Source organism: Paramormyrops kingsleyae, chromosome 20, assembly GCF_048594095.1.
Source record: "Paramormyrops kingsleyae isolate MSU_618 chromosome 20, PKINGS_0.4, whole genome shotgun sequence".
Taxonomy (NCBI): Eukaryota; Metazoa; Chordata; class Actinopteri; order Osteoglossiformes; family Mormyridae; genus Paramormyrops; species Paramormyrops kingsleyae.
The window spans coordinates 21,510,977-21,532,233 of record NC_132816.1 but is presented as its reverse complement, the minus strand read 5'-3'; the positions used below and the strand labels follow the sequence as shown (position 1 = coordinate 21,532,233).

Sequence of the window (21,257 nt, the reverse complement as noted above, 5' to 3'; positions counted from 1 at the left end):
GACGGAGCATGTGCGGGTTGGGGGTATAAATGTCCCCGAATGGCCACACTGGAGGGACAGGGCGTACTGGGAGGCCTGGGATTGGTGGGGGACCCGTGCGCTGACACAGACGTGCTCTGACAGCAAGACCCCACCCTCCCGCTCCTCTGCCGCCTGAGCTGATGCTGGGGGCCTGAGGCAGAACACAGCCCCTCTCTGCTTTTGTCTTCCTTGTTTTTTCCCCCCATATCTGGGGGGCATGAATACCCTGCCGCCCCTCCGAGGGGGCGTCCACTGCTCCCCCCTGGACCCCAGCTGCCCTAGCGGTGGGACGCAGCCGACCGGCCCAGCCTGGAATGACAGTGCGGAGAGTGCCTTCAGGCATGTGGAGCTGACCCCCACGGCCACCTCTGTGAGTGATGCTCTTTGTGGGGGGGTTGGAGGTTGTGCAGGTGGATGTTTGTGTCAGAATTGTGCTTACGGGATGCTGCTGATGGGCAGAATTGAGGATGGGGTGAAGGCCTTTGTACCCCAGAAGTTTAACGTTTGAATTGGTGTGGTTACTACCCCCCTGTGCGGTCTCTATTCATAAAGGTGGGTGTTCGCTGGTACTACAGAGAGACGCGACAAGCCGCCCTTTCTAAAAGAGCGTTACATACATTTTCTGTTCATCGTTCTAAATTAACTGTTGAGCGTGCCGTAAATCATAAAAATGAAATGATAACATATACGACTGTAATGTATGTGATGTACTTTGGTTTCAAGTACAGTGCATTGAAATAAATTTTCATATTTTTCCGTACTTCGATTTACTGGATTTTCTATTTTGCAAAGCAAACGTAGCCTATTGTCAGTATTAATGTAGGTTTGCATTTCAGATTATAAGAAGTAATCCGTTCCGGGTGTAAAATCGATAGGCAAATTGTTAGAATGATTTCGTACAGCAGTACTGGGTGTCACAATTAAACATTTCCGCTATTCTGGATGAAAATTAGTTTTAAAAATTACCGAAAAGATGTTCTCAGCTCCAACGTCCCGCTTTCGGGATGCCTTCAGCTAACTTAAATCCAGATGCAACATCTGTGCTAATTCACACACAATAATCACAGTTTCTTCTGTGTCCCACCGACATCGGACGAACAAGCTCGTTTCTTTTATCTGTCTACATTACATAACCTCGCATCGTTTATATTTAATGCGTCTAATGTCGCGTCCATGTGTGTTCTCGGTCTTCTTGCATTCACTTTTACAGGGATCATCTAATTTATGATTACGCTGCAACGTGTGCACCTAAGATCTTAAATTAATGTTTACTTTGTTTAGGTGCGCGCTTAATTTTGGAAGAAGTCAATTAGTTTGCCTAAATAGGAATAACTTATGTAGCCTACTTGACCAGAAACAGATCGGTCGGGGATAGCGTATCGAAGGAGCGCTTTAAGCAAACATACCGTTTATATCAGTGCCTTTTCCTGTGTGTGATTATATGCCAACAGGTGGGCTATGTGGCGCAGCTCGCCAAACTGTCCAATTATACTGATGAAAAAAAACTTTTGATATTAACGACCGTTTAGGCCTATTATAATATTGTTTTTTGTATGTTAATATTGGCTACAGTGACCGATGGCACTAGTCGTCACTGATATTTGATTACGGTCCTCATCAGAAGTGCCGGACACGGAAGACTTTTTAGGGTTAATAAAAATAACTTGATTTTAACGTATTTGCATTTCCATCGCTTTACCCGCCATCTTCCCTTGAATTTGTTTTACGTAATAATCAATTTAAAATTATAATCATCACCATTTGGCAACATACCTGTCAAGTTTTGGATTTGAAAATAAGGGAAATTTTCCGGCACCCACCGCGAGCCATCCCACCACCCCAACCAAGCTCCAGTATCCCTTACATTTTAAGGTGTACAAGAAATCTAAAATAACCACTTGTCATTTACATTTTATTTTTTCATTACACATTTTCTTTTAATTTCTCATGTTCACTCATGTGGCTCTCTGGCATTCACTAATGACTTATTATACAGATTTGTTGCAGACTTTGTATCCTTGTTGAAGTCGTCACAGAAGGTGAAAGTAACGTTGTTCTTCGCACACAGCATTGCCATTTAAACCTCCGCATTTATGACCTGGTTAATGTTGTAAATGACCTGCAGACTACTGCAGGTGGCAGTTCTCGCGAGGCTACTGACAGCTAAGTTTGGAGAGGCAGAGGATTTTTTTAAAAATGATATTATAATACGGGAGATTTACAGGAAAATACTAATACGGGAGGACGGCGGGAAAGAGGGGTAAAATACGGTAGTTTCCCGGCCAAAACGGGAGACTTGACAGCTATGTTTGGCAAGTGATAGTCTAAAATATAGTGTATTGTATTGACTTTAATGACAAGAGATTACGCTCAATTTGAGGTGTGATGGTACTGTGCAGACAGTAGGGGGCAATGTTCTCATTTTAGTGACGGACCCAAACACTCCGTGATTACAGTCTCTTAAATCTCTGCTCATTGTCTCCACCTCTGTTTGAACTTTGTTAGTAGCCTCGTTGTGAATCAATGATAGCCTGAAGTATCACAGTAGACATTCAGCTATAAATTAACCCATGGGGGGGAACTGCAATAATTTGAGCGGTAAGGATGCAAGTTGATTTAAAGGATAGCTGTTGGCAGGCAGGTGACTCAGGTCAGTGTCACTGCCCTGAAGATGTTGGTCAGCCTGTGACCCTGACAGTGCGTGAATGGGGTGTGGGTCTAGCTTTACTCATAGTTTACTCGCTAAAGGGCACTAATTCACGGGATTGCTTGTATCTGTCTGGCAGTTAATGGCCAGGGTCCATCCTCCCCATGTGGGAGATGCTGAAGAACCATGGAGAGGCAGCATCCCTGAGACATGCCAGCGTCGGAATGCCAAAAACCCGGGGCTGGGTGGCTCAGCATCTTGTGTTCTGAAGAGAATTCTGTCTCTGTCTGTGTTTGTCTCTGTCTGTCTGTCTGTCTGTCTCTGTCTGTGTTTGTCTCTGTCTGTCTGTCTGTCTCTGTCTGTGTTTGTCTCTGTCGGTCTGTCTCTGTCTGTGTTTGTCTCTGTCTGTCTGCTTGTATTTGTCTTTGTCTATCTGTGTCTTTCTCTGTCTGTGTTTGTCTGTCTGTCTGTCTCTCTGTCTGACTGTATTTGCCTGTGTTTGTCTCTGTCTGACTGTCTTTGCCTGTGTTTGTCTCTGTCTGATTGTCTCTGTCTATGTTTGTCTATGTCTGTCTTTCTGTTTGTCTGTCCAGTGAAGGGAACTCTTAATGCTTCGGCATACCAGGACATTTTGAACAAGTCTATGCTTCTAGCTTTGTGGGAACAGTATGGGGAAGGTCTTTTTCTGTTCCAGCATGACTGTGTCCCAGTGCACAAAGCAATGTCCATAAAGACATGGTTGGGTGCATTTAGCATGGAAGAGCTTGACTGTTCCACACAGAGCACTAACCTCAACTCCATCAAATACCTTTGGGATGAACTAGCATGGAGATTGTGAGCCTGGTCTTCACGTCCAACATCAGCGCCTGACCTCACAAATGCTCTTCTGGATCAATGAGCAAAAATTCCCACAGACACACTCCAAAATCTTGTGGAAAGCCTCCCCAGAAGACTGGCGGCTGTTATAGCTGCAAAGGGGGACCAGCTCCATACTGATGCCTGATACTGGCAGCTGATTTTCTGTTTTGGCTTCATGGCTGCTTTAGAAGAAGCACTGAAAAAGTCTAATTTCGTTTCCCTTGCAGAAGCTGAGAGCAAAATGATTATTTCTCTTAATCCTCTTATTTGTCGGGGAAAGAAATTCTGCTGTGGAAGAGCAGCTCATGTGCTTTAAACAATTTATGCAAAAAAGAAGAGAAGATCCCAGGCTGTGAATATATATTAAAATCATTATTAATGCACAGGCAGTTTGCAGTGTTTTGTTCAAGCTGTACAAAGAACAGCTGTTTGTACAGTGTGTGAGGCAGATATAAAGTAGCTCCATTGTAACAATCAATTGTTGTTGAATAATGAATGACACTGAAGTAACTTTCAGAAAAAAAACATTCTTCTTATTCATAATTCAGGAATTGGGAAAGGCCCTAATTTCCCTTGTGTAAGGGCTGCTTTCATGCACACACAGATCAGGTACAGTCATCCACACACACAGATCAGGTACAGTCATCCACACACACAGGTCAGGTACAGTCATCCACACACACAGGTCAGGTACAGTCATCCACACACACAGATCAGGTACAGTCATCCACACACACAGATCAGGTACAGTCATCCACACACACAGTCCGCCTGTCCACTTGTGCTGATATACTGCTAAATGATTTTTTATTATGCTTTTATTTGCCATTTGTACAGGTATGACACAGGTATACTGGAATGCTTATTTTCCCATATCCCATCATGCTCTCCTTTGACACAGTTATAGTCCCTCGCTCCTTGGTTCTTGGTTATTCTTGAAATCATACATCAGCGATTGGGGGTGCCAATCATTTTCATTTGGTGGTCCTTGGTTGAAGAACTTCAGTCTTGTACAATTGATGAGGTGAAGGTTTGTCACCAGAGAGATCCATCTCACCCACCGGGCCCAGTGAGTTCAGGTCAGAGGGGGAATATCGGGTGCAAAAAAGCTTCATGTGTTCATGAGGTGTTTGTGTGTTCAGTGTTCCGTGTTTCAGACACAAGACCAGGGTCAGTCAGTCCCTGGAGCAACTGGGAGTTAGCAACCTAATGGTGACACTGTGCCAGTGCTGGGATTTGGAGGAAGTCATGGAGAAGTCGGACTGATGTGGAGTAAGGAAACCGGGCTCAGAGGTGGTGTATGCAGGATGGGCTGGTTTCCGGAAGGTTCCAGTCAAGTAGACAACAGGGGGAGCTACACTAGCAGATTGACCTCCCCCATCTATGAAGAGCATTCAGGGCATCCCCAGCTGGTGAAAACAGTCAAATATGCACCCATCAGCAACCACTTAATGGGACAGGGGTCAGGGGCAACGGTCCTCAGAGGTTGCTGAGCCTGTGAGGGCTAGTGAGGTCCTCCTGGGCGCATAGGCAGCCAAGCCAGTGAGGTCCTCCTGGGTGCAGAGGCAGCCGAGCCAGTGAGGTCCTCCTGGGCGCAGAGGCAGCCGAGCCCATGGGGGATAATGAGGCCCTCCTGGACGCAGAGGCAGCCGAGTCAGTGAGGTCCTCCTGGGCGCAGAGGCAGCCAAGCCAGTGAGGTCCTCCTGGGCGCAGAGGCAGCCGAGCCCATGGGGGATAATGAGGCCCTCCTGGACGCAGAGGCAGCCGAGCCAGTGAGGTCCTCCTGGGTGCAGAGGCAACTGAGCCCGTGGGGGTTAATGAGGTCCTCCTGGGCACAGAGGCAACCGAGCCCGTGGGGGTTAATGAGGTCCTCCAGGGCGCAGAGCCAGCCAAGCCAGTGAGGTCCTCCAGGGCGCAGAGGCAGCCAAGTCAGTGAGGTCCTCCAGGGCGCAGAGGCAGCCTAGCCCATGGGGGTTAATGAGGTCCTCCTGGCCGCAGAGGCAGCCAAGCCAATGAGGTCCTCCAGGGCGCAGTGGCAGCCAAGCCAGTGAGGGTTAATGCATTTTGCATTTGTATTTTGGTTGTAATGGTACAATGGCAGCAAAGGATACAGTTCAGTTCGATGCGATCTTTATCATTTTAGAGAAGGCCTTCATTCTGACCTCCAGTCTTCACAAAACCCATCATCCTCACATGACGACTTTGGGGAACTATAGCCTCGTGTTTGGAATGAGTTACGGATTCATTATTTATGCCACACACTGCGTTCATTGAAGGGTATCTGACTGCAGAATCTGAGGATCTCCTGCTTTTACTCTGACGTGCTTGCAGGCCATGTCGGTGCCCCGGGCCCGGTACCCTTACCCCACGGTGGATGTGCCGGACCACGCTCACTACACCATTGCATCAGTTATCCTGGCTGTGGGGATCACCGGAATGGTGGGGAATTTCCTGGTCATGTACGCCTTCTGCAGGTACGCTGGGCTCGCTGTTCCACAGCCTGCTCTTATCAGTCACTTTATTTATCCCAGAATGACAAAGGGCTTTAAATACCAGAAGGGAACATTTTTTCCTCCTGTCACATAATCCACCATTTGTCAAGGGACCCAGTTGTGGATCTGGATTTGCCCTCTCCCTGTTGTTAATCGGAGTGGCCAGTTTTATTTTTGCTCTACAAGCTATCCGAGGGCAGAGGATCTCCTGTTGGCTGGTCGTAATGCCAAAAGGCCAACATTGCGCTTGTGAAACCACAGCTGTCTCAGACTGCCTCGCTTAATTAGCTCATTTATTAATGTCCACCATGGCTCCGTGTCTGTGGACTCTGCATGTTCTTCCCGTGTCGTCGTGGGGTTTCCTCCAGGTTCTCCGGTTTCCCCCCACAGTCCAAAAACATACTAAAGTGAATTGGAGTTGCCAAATCACGTGTATGTGTGTGTTTGTGTGTGTGTGAGTGTGTGTGTGTGTGTGTGTGCCCTGTGACGAGTTGGCATCACATCCTGCATTATTTCTTGCCTTGCCCCTGTACCTTCTGGAACAAACTGTAGACCCCCGACCCTAAACAGAACAAAGGGGTTGTACATTAATGGGAGGATTTCAGATACATTAATGGAGGGATTTCACTGCTTCTGCATGACTTTAGCTGTTTCTGCATGCATCTACAGGAGCAGGAGTCTCAGGACACCAGCCAACATGTTCATCATCAACCTGGCCATCGCAGACTTCCTCATGTGCATCACCCAGACGCCCATCTTCTTCATCACCAGCATGCATAAGAGGTGGATCTTCGGGGAGACGGGTAAGGATTGGCAGCATGCCCCCTGTCAAGCCCAGGCCACGGTTAGGACTCCCTAGAACACAAGTGCAGTGCCTTGTAGATACTGTGTAGATGATGATATGGGGTCACTTTTGTACTACAAACATGGTCAGCCTTTGTTCTTCATTCATAGTGTCCAACTTTGAGAAGGTGACAGTTGAGGTGAATAATAAAATCAGGTATCTGATCAGAAAGCCAAGATTTGGTGCCATTTTTGTTTGCTTCTATTGTCTCGATGGAGAAACTGAGGCGTTCAGCATGTATTATGTGATGGATCACAAATTTAAAAAATGATCGGAATGTGACATTTATTTATTTATTTATTCTAAACCCATTGGGTGTCCCCTGCCTCATGCCCTGTGATGGACTGGCATCCCGTCCAGGGTGTCCCCTGCCTCATGCCCTGTGATGGACTGGCATCCCGTCCAGAGTGTCCCCTGCCTCATGCCCTGTGATGGACTGGCATCCCGTCCAGGGTGTCCCCTGCCTCATGCCCTGTGATGGACTGGCATCCCGTCCAGGGTGTCCCCTGCCTGGTGTCTTGGCCTGCCTACGGTTGACTTCAGGCCCCCCTGTGACCCTGCCCAGGATAATAAGTTATCGGACAGATTAGGATTTCACCTGCTATTTATCTTGTTTCTTTTGGTTTGAGTGCCTGATACAATTAACATATTTCCTTTGGGATCAGTTGCATTCTTCCACATATACAGCCTTTGTCTTTGATGTGTATTTTCTTGTATGAGGCAACTTGTCAGTATTTTTTGACATTTATTTGTTTCCTTAATAATCTTTTGTAGGATGTGCTTTTTATCTACTGTGTACCTTTTAACCTCAGTCTGCACTCATTGCACCAGTATTTCCCCCTGGCGTCAATGCAGTTCATCTTATTTGATCTCTTTTTAAGAGCAGCTATCATCCCTGCTCATTTGTACTTTTAACATATCCCACAGTGTGAACTCTGAAGGCAGGCCTGCCTAAGTGGATTACCGTATTTCAGTGCCGGCATTGGTGATCTAAGGTGTCACAGCATTACCTCCCGTGCGTGCTGAGCCTGTGGCCTGCTTCCCTGGCAGCGTGTGAGCTCTACGCCTTCTGTGGGGCCCTGTTCGGGATCTGCTCCATGATCACGCTCACGGTGATCGCCGTGGACCGCTACGTCGTGATCACGCGTCCACTGGCCTCCATCGGGGTGCTGTCTCACCGCCGCGCGCTCCTCATCCTCGCCGCCACCTGGGGCTACTCCCTCGGCTGGAGTCTGCCGCCCTTTTTCGGCTGGAGTGAGTGTGCCTGACTCGGGGGGGTCAACAAGAAGCACAACAGGAAGTCTAGCCCCGCCCATAATGATGTCACGCTCTCCCACCCCACCCCACCCCGTTAGGTGCCTACGTCCCCGAGGGCCTGCTGACCTCCTGCACCTGGGATTACATGACTTTCACCCCCTCGGTGCGGGCCTACACCATGCTGCTCTTCATCTTTGTCTTCTTCATCCCGCTCTTCATCATCATGTACTGCTACGCCTTCATCTTCCGCTCCATCCGGGAGACAAACAAGTACGTGAGTCGCAATGAAACCGCCCGTCGGGTACAGCAGATGAGATGAGATGAGATGAGATAGAACTTCATTGATCCCTGTGAATTCTTTGTGCAGCATCACAGAAGGAATAAATGCAACCACTGGTTGATGGAGCAGCTCCGTCTGCTTTCACACATATATATCAAACACGAGTGACTGAGGTGATTTATAGTCGATTATTTTCACTGGACATGTTCCCTGTCACCCAGACTCTGCATTATTAGCTACATGATCATGAGGCAAAAGGTCAGACCAAAGCATGAGCATTGAAGCGCGTCGTGTCTGTCCACCGAACCGAGATGCGTCAGCCTGCGGCCCCCGGGCTGGACGAGCTCTCAGCTGGACAGAAGATCGATTGGTGACCCCCAGTGTGGTTAATTTAACTACCAGTTTGTTGCTTGCGTTGTGTCACGTAAAAAATGGCCTCAGAAAACTGTCAGGACAGTGCAGGGTTTCATCTTGTGACATGGATGGAATCTCTGAGCTCAGCAAATGTGCGTTTGATGAAGTTAAATACTGTTATATATGCAGCCCTGCCCACTGCGACGCAACATGTTTCCATATAAATATGTAAACTTTGTTTGGTGTGTGCGTGTGTTTGGGTGTGCATGTCTGCATATCTGCGTGTGTGTGTCTGCATGTCTGTGTGTGTCTGCGTGTCTGCATGTCTGTGTGTGTCTGCGTGTCTGCATGTCTGTGTGTGTCTGCGTGTCTGTATGTCTGCGTGTGTCTGCCTGTCTGCGTGTGCATGTCTGTGTGTGCTTCTCGCAGGGCCGTGAACGAAATCAACAAGGAGAGCAAAAACGACTCCATGAAGAAGTTCCAGCGCATGAAGAGCGACTGGAAGATGGCCAAGATTGCGCTCATCCTCATCCTGCTCTACGTCGTGTCCTGGTCTCCGTACTCCTGCGTGGCCTTGACAGCGTTTGCGGGGTGAGGCTGTGCTTCCCGGGGATCAGGCTGCATTGCATTGCTCTCACTCTGCAGCTGCTTGCTCATCATTATTTATATCTCTACATGTTTGTTTATTATTTGCAAATTTTTATTTCATTTTCTATCTCTGTTTTTACTTTTATTCTATTTTTTGTACTTTTGTTTTGATTGGATGTTTAATTTTGCATCTGATGGTACCATCTGCACCAAATCAAATTCCTTGTGACTGGCAATCAAAAGGATTCTGGACATATTACACAAAAACAAACACCTCATTAATTTCACAGTAACACTGTTCATTTGCTCAGCAAACTGTGATCAGTATCCCCTAAGAGCCAGACCATCTATTCGGAGGCTGGATGTTGACTGCTGACTGGGATAGATGGGATACTGATAGCTAGTGTTAGCATAGCATGATTTTTATGGATTTTGGAAGTGTAGCCAGTCCTGGGGTCCTGGGGAAGCTTCACCTCCCCCCCTCCCTCCCTGCCATGGATGGTTGTGGGGGGGGGGGGGGGTGGCAATATGCTGAGTCATTCTCTCCGCCCAGAAGAGGGTGCTCTGGGTGGTCGCCCAGTGGGTTGATGGGCCTGTGTGGCACCATGGATTGCATGTTAGCTGTTCTGGGTGTAATAAATAACGGCATGTGGGGCCGCCCTCTCCCCCCCCGCAGGTACGCCGACATGCTGACGCCGTACATGAACTCGGTGCCCGCCGTCATCGCCAAAGCTTCGGCCATCCACAACCCCATCATCTACGCCATCACGCACCCCAAGTACAGGTGGGGGCCTGAGGAGGCGGATCTCTGTCAACGGGGCCCTAGAACCCAACAGACGCAAAATGCCTCGACGTTTCCTCCCGTTATTCTCAGGCTTGTAACTTTGGATAGACGTGAATCGTATGTCTATGGAATCTAGAGAAATCACTCGATCCGGTCGTCCAACATTGTGTCAGAGTAATCCTGTGCACAATGGAGCATGTATTTCATGGGCTGGAGTTCTACTAGAAATAACAACAAAACACAGCATTCTATTTATTACGGAGACAATTGCTTGATATTTTCGCAAGATTTATTCACAAATGTTGGTATATGTATGTTTGATGTCAAAACAGTTTTAGAAGGCGCCCATCGTGTTAATTGAGGGTCACTGCACAAGGTCAGAATCTAGATATCTAAATCAATAAGTTGGTTGTGGCTTGTGGATTTCCTGACACCAAGTCATATCATTGAATTCTAGGTAATGATTCTGGGAAACAATCTGGTCAGCTGTCATTACTGATCACAGTGGGGACAGGTACAGTGATGATCCTAGGCATGGTGTGGATCACTTTGGACCATGATATGTGGTTCAGAGTATGACAGGTGGTCATACTCAGTCAGATGCATTGACCTGTTTCACTCATGCTGAAAGCATCTATTTTGTGTTCCCTGTTACATGTGTTGAATTTAGAGCAGCTGCTTTATATCTATGTAGAGCTATTCTCCCTCCATTCATTGCAACTCTATCAACACTAGATCTATGCTGAAGGTATGAATAGCTGTGTGTATCTACTGCCAGGTCCGCCCTTGCCAGATACATCCCCTGCCTGGGTGTCCTGCTCTGTGTCCCGGCCCATCAGCGCTTCGTCAGCAGCAGCTTCATGTCCGCCCGTCGATCCACGGTCATCAGCCAGTCGTCGGTGCTCAACAACCCCCTGCACCGCAGCATCAAGTCCCGTCTCTCCTCAGCGTCCGACGAGTCCGTACGTGCCGCGCCCCATCCATCGAGCCACTCGCTGCTCTCTTCACACCCATGTCCATCTATCATATATATATGGAAAGACTTAATGTAGTTTGGTAGCTATTGACTGGTGTTGCCTCTATGCTGCCGACTAGTGATAGACAAACTGACACTGATGGTGCTCTTGGTTTGCTTTGGGCCATGCCTTGTTCCCTTTTTTTGAACAGACAATGCCATCTAGTGGGGCCAAAAAATACAGCGAATGGTTCATGAAGCATCATTTTGTCCATCAGTACTTCCAACCATCTCTGTCATGCCAAATCCTGACGAGGATTCAATCAAAGCGGCGCCGAAGAACAGAAAATCCAGATCTCATTTAATCCATATAAAAAGAAACAAAATGATAAAGAGATTTGGAATTTATGAACATCCTGGAAATTTATAGGAAGCTCTGGGGGCTTTATTCCTGTAGATAGTTATAGTCACATGAAGCTTCATGAACCATTTGCTGTATTTTATTACCCCACTGAGGTAGTGCTCTCCGTGCTAAAAAGGGCTCAAACCATGCCCCTAAATCAACCAAGAGCAAAGGCATGAGGCTTCATTTGGTCATCACTATATGTAGATACTCTTAGGGTAATCATCGTCATGTTTATGATGCCAGGACTAGTAGGACAGTATGGTTCTGGTGGGTAGTGGATATGTCTGGGGCAAGCCCAGTTCTTCAGACAGTGACTCTTGCCCTGGCTAATTGATGACGGTGAGGAATCTGACGATGGCTTTGATTCCGCCCCATGCTCTCTCGCTTGTCCCCTGTGTCGGGATGCCCCAGACCCCAGTAAACATGGATGCCAAAAGTGACCTCAGCAGCCCGGGCTCGCGGTCCGCCAGTCGCCAGGTGTCGAGTGAGATCACCATGGACACCGCTGAGTTGCTGCCCATCTACTACTCCAGCTCCATCAAGGCCAAGAAGAGCCAGGACTCAACTGTTTTTGAGAAGGTAGGAGACACTCCCGCGATGATGTCAGCAACTAATTCTGTACCGCTCCAAACATCTTATGGCACTCCAAAACTTCAGAACAAGTTTGGACATCTCTAGAACAATGTCGCCTGACTAAAGCCCTGTCCACTGCTGTACTGTGTTTGAAGCTTGGATGGAAGGACAGTCCTTGGGGACAGTGTTACACTGTCGCTGGCCCCGGACTCCCTGTGACAGCTGGATTACCTTCAGAGCAGTTGCGCTCAGAGATTCTCCCCCCAACTGTAAACCTCCTGTCCCCCTCCCCCCCAAGAGATTTCCAGGGGTTACCAGTTTCCATCATGTCATTGTGCGGCAGTGGAGGAATGTACTTTGCTCTTTCTGCTCAGTAATTGGATATAGATTGACTCTCACCACAGTTTCCCACAGGGACACCTGAGTGATTAAATCTTTCCGAAGCGATCAAACAAGTTTGTCTAAAGAGTCGTCTACTGAACACCCTTGGAGACATACCTGACGTTTATTAGTTTGATTCCTTTAAATGAATCTGTCCTGTTACGCATCAGGCAAAGTCCAGGTAAAATCCTAAGTCACTGTTGGATCATGATGTCAGCATGATGTCAGTATGATGTCAGCATGATGTCAGCATCTGGGGCCCCTAAGTCAGCCATAGCACGGAACGGCGGAACGGCGGCTCTTTGGAGGACATAGCACACTTCAGCATCATCCTGGGGTTCATTCTAGCCTTTCTAACCATTCTTCAGAGCACTGCTGCATTTTATGGACGACCAGTTGGATTTGGATTGATTCATTTATCTGAGGATTTGCAGGTGTAGCTGTGTGCCGGCGATTATTACAGATTATTTTGCGTCGTTAGCATACGGCTGACATGCCCCCAGAGAGAGTGCCTCGGGGATAGACTCACTTTTGCATGCCTCACTAGCCGAGGCCATTATCAGACTGTCACTCTTCATTTTCACGGCACTTTCTCAGCGCCATGAAAAAGTGACACTTCTGGTCCTTCACAGACTGTAACGTAGTAACTGCTGAACCAAGGGTGGTTATGAAGGTCAGAGTAGAGGAAGCCCAGGTGGCACTGAGATATATACCACTATTGTAATGATAATGCTGCCTCTTTGTCCTCATGCGCATATATTCTGGCTGCTGTAGGAGGTAATTGGTTTTTGACAGCGCGACCCCCATTCAGTGACCTTCACATCGCCCCTAAATCCTGCCCCACTTGAGGTCTAATCAATGCCAGTTTGACTTCAAGCAGCTCCCAGACTCCGGAATGATGACACCAAATTGATTATGAATGATCTGCTAATTGGATTCTGGCCTATATTTGGTGTTTATGAATCCTGATTGAGCAAGATTTTTGGAGCTGCGTTTACGTTGACATTTCTCCAAATGACATTTCCTAATTTTAATTGCTATAATGAGCCCAAAAGCCCCAAGTGTAATTGCAAACTATAAATGTTCATTTATAAATCATAGCCAATTAACAAATATGCAACTAAATGATTTAATTAGATTACACGTTAACTTCTATGTTGTTTCCCATGCACCAACTGTGCCCAATCAACCAAACACCTTTCATTAATTTATTTTTAAATTTTTACAAGGGACAAATGTACAAATAACATCATCTGAGAATATAGCATATTTAGACCCTGATTTTGTAACAAACAAAACGTTTTCAAATGAATGGCACAAAAACCATCAATCTGCATGGAGCAGTTTGTGTAAAAGTGTTATTATAGTTTTTGTGTTTTGGTTTAGTTTTTATTTTTATATTATTTTCAATTTTTATTTGAAATTAGTTTTAGCTGTGTGGTTTATTTTAAAGATATATTTCTATTCAGTTTTTATATGTTTTAGTTTCAGGTTTAGATTTATAGGGAAAGGCTTTAACTTGTAGAGCTACTGTATGTGTCCGATCTTTAGAGAATCCGACATTAATAGCCAGTGCACATTATGCGCTGAAGGTCAGCGGTTTGAGCCTGGGCTGCCCGACCGTGTCGCTTTGGCTGCTGAAGTACCGACTCGTCCTCCATCCAGCACAGGATTAGCCTGAGACATTCTGTAGAGAATGACATGCGCATTGGTGCATAGGGGCAAACACACTGGTCCTGTTACAGCTAAATAGTGACAAAAGGGATGGAGCGGTGAAGCGAGGGTGGCTGATGAAGAGGAGAGCAGTAGATGTCCAAGGGACCGGCGGAACGAGAGCAAATAAGTCTCTGCATCCCCAAACTTTGAAACTGACAAAGTTTATTTTGCCGTGGCAGGCTGTGTCCCTAGCATATCTTATTTGCTGGCTGGTCCTTAGTCTTTTCCAGGACACTGGCCAATCAGGGAGCCTCTCCTGTCCCTTGCCACCCATCCCCCACACAGCTTCTGTTATCACGGTCCCACATGACCCTCAATGGTCCTCCTCATTGGTGTAGTTATGCAGGTGACACTGGTCAGGCTGCTGAGTGTCAGGGTCTGTAATGTCCGAACCCAACCTTTGTGAACTTTCCCCACTGGCCAGCAGGTGTTGCTGGCCATTCCACCTTCCCCCTCTCTGTCTTAGTTCCTAGTCTTCCCTAGTGTGTTTCCTTTGTTCCTTACACAGCACTCTCTCTCACTGGTTCATTGTTCCGTTCCTCACTCCTGCTGCTCCATTACCCGGTTTGGTTTGTGTCTTTATGTTCCCACCTTAGGTCAGTTCTGCAGTTGGTTATTGTGTCAGAACGTTAGAGTGTGTGTTTCTCTGGTCTCAGTAGTTATTTGTTTTCCTGTTTGGCTTTTTTTAACCCCTTGTGGTCGCTTTATTTTTGTGCCTTCCTAGTTTTCAGTTTCCCCAATAAACGCCATTGTTTATTGGAACCCCAAAGTAGATCATCACTTTTCCCCCTGCCTGTGTCATGCTGCTTTGTGACAGCTGAGCTCTTGTGGTGTAGAACACTCTTAAAATACTATGTCTGTGAGCAGCGAATGTGCTCATTTATGCATATGAACGCAAGCTCTGTAAATTCGTCTGTTTGCAGAATTCTGCCTTGACATCTTGAACGATGCAGATCAATCATACCTTATCAGTTCAGTTTGTAATCTTCTGCACATTGTCTCCATGCCAGCTCATCTTCTCTGTAATGCTCATCATTTGCGTGTTCTGCATTCACCTTTGCATGCTTGCTTAACATTTTAATCTAGACAATTAATTACTGAACACATGCCACTGAGGAGTCAACGGCTGTCTTGCTTCCCTGTTCCTCCTTGTCACTCTCAGCTATCTTAGTGCTTTTCACAGCTTGACGGAGAACTTGCTGTGAAGCTTGTCAGCACTGTGCTGCTATGGCAGCATCAGCTGAATGATGCCTTGATAAATGACCCTCCTTCTGTGCCAGTTATGTCTGTGAATGAGCCTCCTCCTTTTTTCCTGTTGTTGATGTCAATAGGCCGGTGTTGTACAGGAAGGGGTGGGATTTAATGCAGCCGTTGATCGGATCCCCAGCATCTTCGTCACGTCAGAGTCCAGCCACGCCCTTCCCGGGTCAGATGGTCCGGCCGTTTCCAGGTCCAGCCCTCACCGAGGGCCAGCCCCCCCCCTCCCTGGGTCAGGTCTCCAGGTCCAGCCCTCACCAAGGCCCAGCCCCACCCTCCCAGCCAAAGAACAGCATCTAACTTTGTGACTCTTTCATCATTTCTCCAACTAGTCGTGTTCATTTATGTATTTTTCCCATAAAAGTGTTTTTTAAGGGACACATTTTTCTGTGAAATAACATCACAGGTCTGAAAAGGTGCTCATCCTATTCATTCCTGCAGAGGCCTCTCAATAAATGTCCCTCCCTCAACCTCGGGCAACCAGTGATGATGAAAACTTAAGCACAGCTATGTTCTGCCTCCCCATCTGAGCAGCGTTTTTTGTGTCCTGTCAATTTTTTACACCCATGATTGCCATTGTTGGAATGGTCCATTTCCCCCCTTAATGACACGGTGTTGGAATGGTCCACTTTACCCCCTTAATGATACGGTGTTGGAATGGTCCACTTTACCCCCATAATGACACGGTGTTGGAATGGTCCACTTTACCCCCTTAATGACACGGTGTTGCTGTCCCTTTAGGAATATGTGAAAATCTGGAATTATTTCAGAAGTGTTAATATGTTCTGTATATTAACTGAAATGTGTAGGCATGCAGTAGTTTTGTGACCCATGTTGGAATGTTCTGTACGGGAGACAGCAGCCATAACTGTCTGACGTGTTCTTAGTTATAAAGTCTGCATGTTTTGTCTGCAGCCTGCTCTTTGACAAATAGATGTGTTAGTTGCCTTTTATTGTGTTGTTAACATGTCGTGATTGTGACAAATTGTTTTCTTTGTTGTCCTGTGCGAATCGAAATGGGGAGATGTTGCTCTTCTCAGACATGAACCCGAAGTCAGAGGGGGACCTGGGGTGTGACGGGCGGTGGCCCCCCCAGGAACGGCGGCTCTTTGGAGGACATCGTTTGTCTTCAGGTCCTATAAGCAGCTTTTCGAAACCTCAAATTACAAGAATTGCTATTTAATATTATGTAAATAAACAAACAAACAAACAGCTTGGCTGTTCATTAACTATCCCATGAAACCAAGAGGCACCTCAATAAACACCATCCCAGCCATGCCTCAATCTCAATCTGCCCAGCCCAATTCAGGGTCCTCCCTGGAGCGCGGACTGCTCACATTCTCAAGGGTCATAACGCCAGTGGTTACCCACAATCCTTTGTGCATAAATCACACATAGGTGCCGCAAGGCCAGCCAATGAGCATCACCTCTGACCATCGTCATTTGTATTTGCCTCCATATTTGCCAAAGAAATTAAGAAGATAAAGTTTAATAGTTACAAATCACAGTATCTCATTGGCTTCTCCCATTCTTATGGCTACCTCTTATTGGTGAATTTGTGGCCAATCAGATCCCAGAAAAAAAGCCACAACAAACTACCAGCCGTGCTGTCCTTCTCAGCTGGGATGAGCCAGTGCTTTTGCAGAGTGACATCTGCTTATAAGCCCGCCATGCGATTCACTCAGCCAGAGCGTCTCTGAAGATTGTAATGCCGTTTTGTTAGTGCGCGAGTGAAGCTTCAAAGCTGGGAGACTTTTTCCATTTCCACGTGATGGGGGGGTTTGGTCACATTTGCCACCTTAAACCGGACTGCTATTTGCCCCCAGAGAGATGGGGGTTACATACTGCCCTGAGATTAGTTCTTGAACTTATTGGCATGTGCAGGCAACCCCATGATTTGAGATGTCTTCTGATGTAATAAGAGTTTCAAAATTACTTTTAAATTTCACAAATTTTCGTGTAAATGGTAGACAGGCGTCAATCCCCAATGCTTCATCATGGCTTATTGTTACCCTGGCTATCAGTGTGCTCTGTCACTATGGCACCACCAGCTCTCCAGCTAATCTCAGCCTAAGCCCCAAAAAGATACATCAATTTACTATGCTGCACTGTACTAAGCATTTATGGGGCAGCACTTGTCACTGCTATTCCTTAAGGATCTACTGTTCCCTTCAAGACAGTGGCTTTTATTAGTGTATTTTTTAATACAGTGACATTTTCTCAATTGCAGCTGTACTTATTCATGCTATTTACTGAATTTCCAATTTAATGCAGTCCGCTGTTGCAACTTTAAAATGTATCATATAATGGATTTGGTTATCAATAAAGGACGTTTGTGACGGGGAAGGCCACAAGCAGTGTGTATACAGAGGCTCCTCTACTTACGAACTTTCAACTTACGAACTTTCAGACATACGAACGAAGAGGACTGTAAGTCCAAGTTGTTTTCATTGGGCTCCCGTTTCCTGTCCACAAACTGATGTAATATCTTCTATAATCTGTTTTTAAAAATATTTTTTAATTTAACAATTGATAATGCCAGCACTGTAAAACTTCTCATTCCGCCCGATGTAGTCCGTTACTAATAATAAATTTTAAGGTCAGTCCCAATAGGCATAATTGAATCTGAGTATAAAACTCATATATACCACCACAGCCCTGAAGGAGGCGCTATGAATAACTTTTAATTGGCTGAACCTGGGCAGGGTTGGGTTAACAAACCCCCATGAAGTGGGACAGACTCTGTCTCCTTAGGGTCAGATTTTTATGAGGGTCCGATAAAACCTGAGGTTAAGCTTCCAATAATCACCTCGACCGAGCGACCAGCAGCTGAGGTTGCATGAAAACCAGCACGGCCCCTGGTCCCTGAGGGGGGCGGCATTTGGGACGTGTGGCTGGAAGGGGGCAAGAAGGGGGCTTTGCTGGGTTTCTGTTACAGGCCTGACCTGGAAATGGTCGACATGGCTGAGCAACTGAATCGCGCAGCAGAAACACCCCACCGTAGCACCAGCCGTTTGTGAGAGTCTCACTCTCATCGACCCATAAGACCCTGTAAGACCCTTAAGCTCCATGCTGACTCATTAACAAGAAGTGACACTGTTTATTTTTCTTGCTAATGCTCCCTACTTAGGAGCCTTAAGGGAAAAAGGCGATGGCAGTGTGCAGGTCAGAGGGGAAGTGGACAGAGGTCAAAGTTCATTTCAATACAGCAGAAAGCTGCTATACATACCCGCGGGCAAACGTGGGGCTATTTCTGAAATGAAACTGAAAGGTCTTGCTTGCTGTATATTATAATAAGGTCAGCACTGCTGTAAAATCTCCACCTATTCCCAGCAAGCCATCTCTCCGGAACCTTCCATCTGTCTCTGTCTCTCCCTATCCTGTATCATTTTGATTCAGCTCTGTGAGGGCACCGATGTGTTACCCTGTTAAACGAGGTCCCCGCCATGTCTGACTCTCACTGCACAAACTCTATACCCAAAGGCAGTTCTGTAAAAAAAAGGCTGTGACTGCAGTAACAACTGTCCAACAACCTGCCTGTTTCCATTAAACATAGCTGCACTCCCAGCTCCAGGGATGTACAAATGCTGAATTGGGTATTTGTCCTATCTGTGCGGGCTGAGGCCCTGAGATGTGCAAATGCTGAATTGGGTATTTGTCCTATCTGTGTGGGCTGAGGCCCTGAAATGTGCAAACACCAAATCAGGTATTTGTCCTCTCTGTGTGGGCTGAGGTCTTGAGATGTGCAAACGCCAAATCAGGTATTTGTCGTCTCTGTGTGGGCTGAGGTCTTGAGATGTGCAAATGCTAAATCAGGTATTTGTCCTCTCTGTGTGGGCTGAGGTCTTGAGATGTGCAAATGCTAAATCAGGTATTTGTCCTCTCTGTGTGGGCTGAGGTCTTGAGATGTGCAAATGCTAAATCAGGTATTTGTCCTCTCTGTGTGGGCTGAGGTCTTGAGATGTGCAAATGCTAAATCAGGTATTTGTCGTCTCTGTGTGGGCTGAGGTCTTGAGATGTGCAAATGCTAAATCAGGTATTTGTCCTCTCTGTGTGGGCTGAGGTCTTGAGATGTGCAAATGCTAAATCAGGTATTTGTCCTCTCTGTGTGGGCTGAGGTCTTGAGATGTGCAAATGCTAAATCAGGTATTTGTCCTCTCTGTGTGGGCTGAGGTCTTGAGATGTGCTAATGCTAAATCAGGTATTTGTCCTCTCTGTGTGGTGTCGGAGTAAGTACAGTTTAGCTGCCTGGTCTTTAGCTCCTGCTCCAGTACTAACTAGCACTTGTTACTGGTCATTCACTGGAAGCTCAGGCTAGCCGCATTTATACCCAGCCGACAGCTGTATGCTTGCTATCTGTCTCGCCTGTACGTCACTTTGGACTTAGTATCTGCTAAATGTAAATGTGAATGCTTTAAATTGGCTATGCACACCACAAATGATGATGAATGAGCAGGCTAACAGCTCCTGAAAGTCTGCCTCCTTTTCTGTGTGTTTCTGTATCAATGCATCTTGTATCTGCTGTGATGTGCCCATCGTCCTGCCGATTGTCTATAAGTGGTGTCACCTCTCATCCCAGTTTATCTCTTTTGAGGTGGGGGTGGGTGGGACACAATAGATACCCCCCGCATATTTTCCACTTGAGTGTTGGGTGCATGGAGGCAGCTTGCCTGCTGCATGTGCTGGCATTTTTATTTTTGATGCCTCCCCATTTCCATGTATTTATGACCTCAGCCACTGGAGTGTGGCTGGAACGTACCATTTGATGGGGGAGGGCAAGATGGCAGCTCAGAATCTCAGAATGAATCTCATTATCGAATGTTCGGCAAGTGCTTTGAGTTTAGTTGACATACGCACAATGATGAGTGCTGGAGTGAATTTCCATAGAGTGTTCCAGAAGGTTTCAAATGTTCTCACCCGCATTGATAATCAGCCATTGGTGTTGAGAAGTCTTGTAATATCTAAACTACAATGGAGAATGAAGCCCGAATTAAGATTTTATAAATTTACCTGGTATGTCACATGGTAAGCAGCCACAAGCAACACTAGGAAAAGCAGTGGGAAAAGAACGATGATGATGATGATGAAGATGATGATGACGACATTGTACAGGGCCACTGTAAGAAAACCGATAAACAATTTTCATGAAAGAAAATCCAGACATTTACACCAGTAAGTACAGTCGGGCGGCACACCTGGGCAAACCTGCTCTGGGGGGTGGCATGATGCGGCATTGGGGTCCCCCGCTCCTGGAGAAGAGCCCCAGCCCCAGGAAGGCCTCTTGGGGGTGCAGAGGGTGGTGTCGTCATGAGGCCATGCCAGATCCTCTGTGATCAAAATATCTCTCGTGTGTTTATTTCTGAGCTGCCCCCCCGCTGTCACCCTGGGATTTGGTGACAGAGGGTCACATGATTACATGATCGTATAGTTTTGTTTCATTCTTTAATGGATACTCACAGTCCTACCAAGCCAAGATCCAAAACAGAGAATGACTATCCAAGGCTGTGGGTCTTGTCTGTCTTTGGGGGGGGGGGGAACGCAAAGCGTTCTGATCCATCACATACTGTAGTATTTAATGTGTATTTTTATTTCGGTCTGCTCAGTATAACCCGCTCAGTTCTGCTTGTAGATGAACTTGATGCCCTTCAGTCTTGCAGTGTGAGACCAACATAACCGTAAATGTAAGGGAAAGAATATCCTGATCCAAGTGGAGTGCCGGGCCGGGCCGGGCACAGCTATGCACAGGAGTGGTCGGTACAGCACTTTCAGGAGGCTTTTCGAGGCTGAAAGAGCTAAGAGTTACACCCCTCTGTTACCCATAAATGTTATTTCATTCACGGTATG

At 46.7% G+C, this 21,257-nt stretch overlaps 1 protein-coding gene across 1 annotated transcript; it reads left to right on the top strand.

The window, feature by feature from the left end:
* The first annotated feature begins 303 nt into the window (after window positions 1-303).
* Window positions 304-16,576, top strand: opn4b (opsin 4b). The gene is made up of 10 exons (XM_023820483.2): window positions 304-391; window positions 5,858-6,000; window positions 6,688-6,821; window positions 7,913-8,116; window positions 8,218-8,389; window positions 9,183-9,344; window positions 10,018-10,125; window positions 10,904-11,091; window positions 11,905-12,065; window positions 15,488-16,576. Exons 2-10 carry the CDS (start codon window positions 5,861-5,863, stop codon window positions 15,719-15,721), a joined length of 1,503 nt encoding a protein of 500 aa, XP_023676251.2. The 5' UTR covers window positions 304-391; window positions 5,858-5,860; the 3' UTR covers window positions 15,722-16,576.
* Window positions 16,577-21,257: the final 4,681 nt, after the last annotated feature.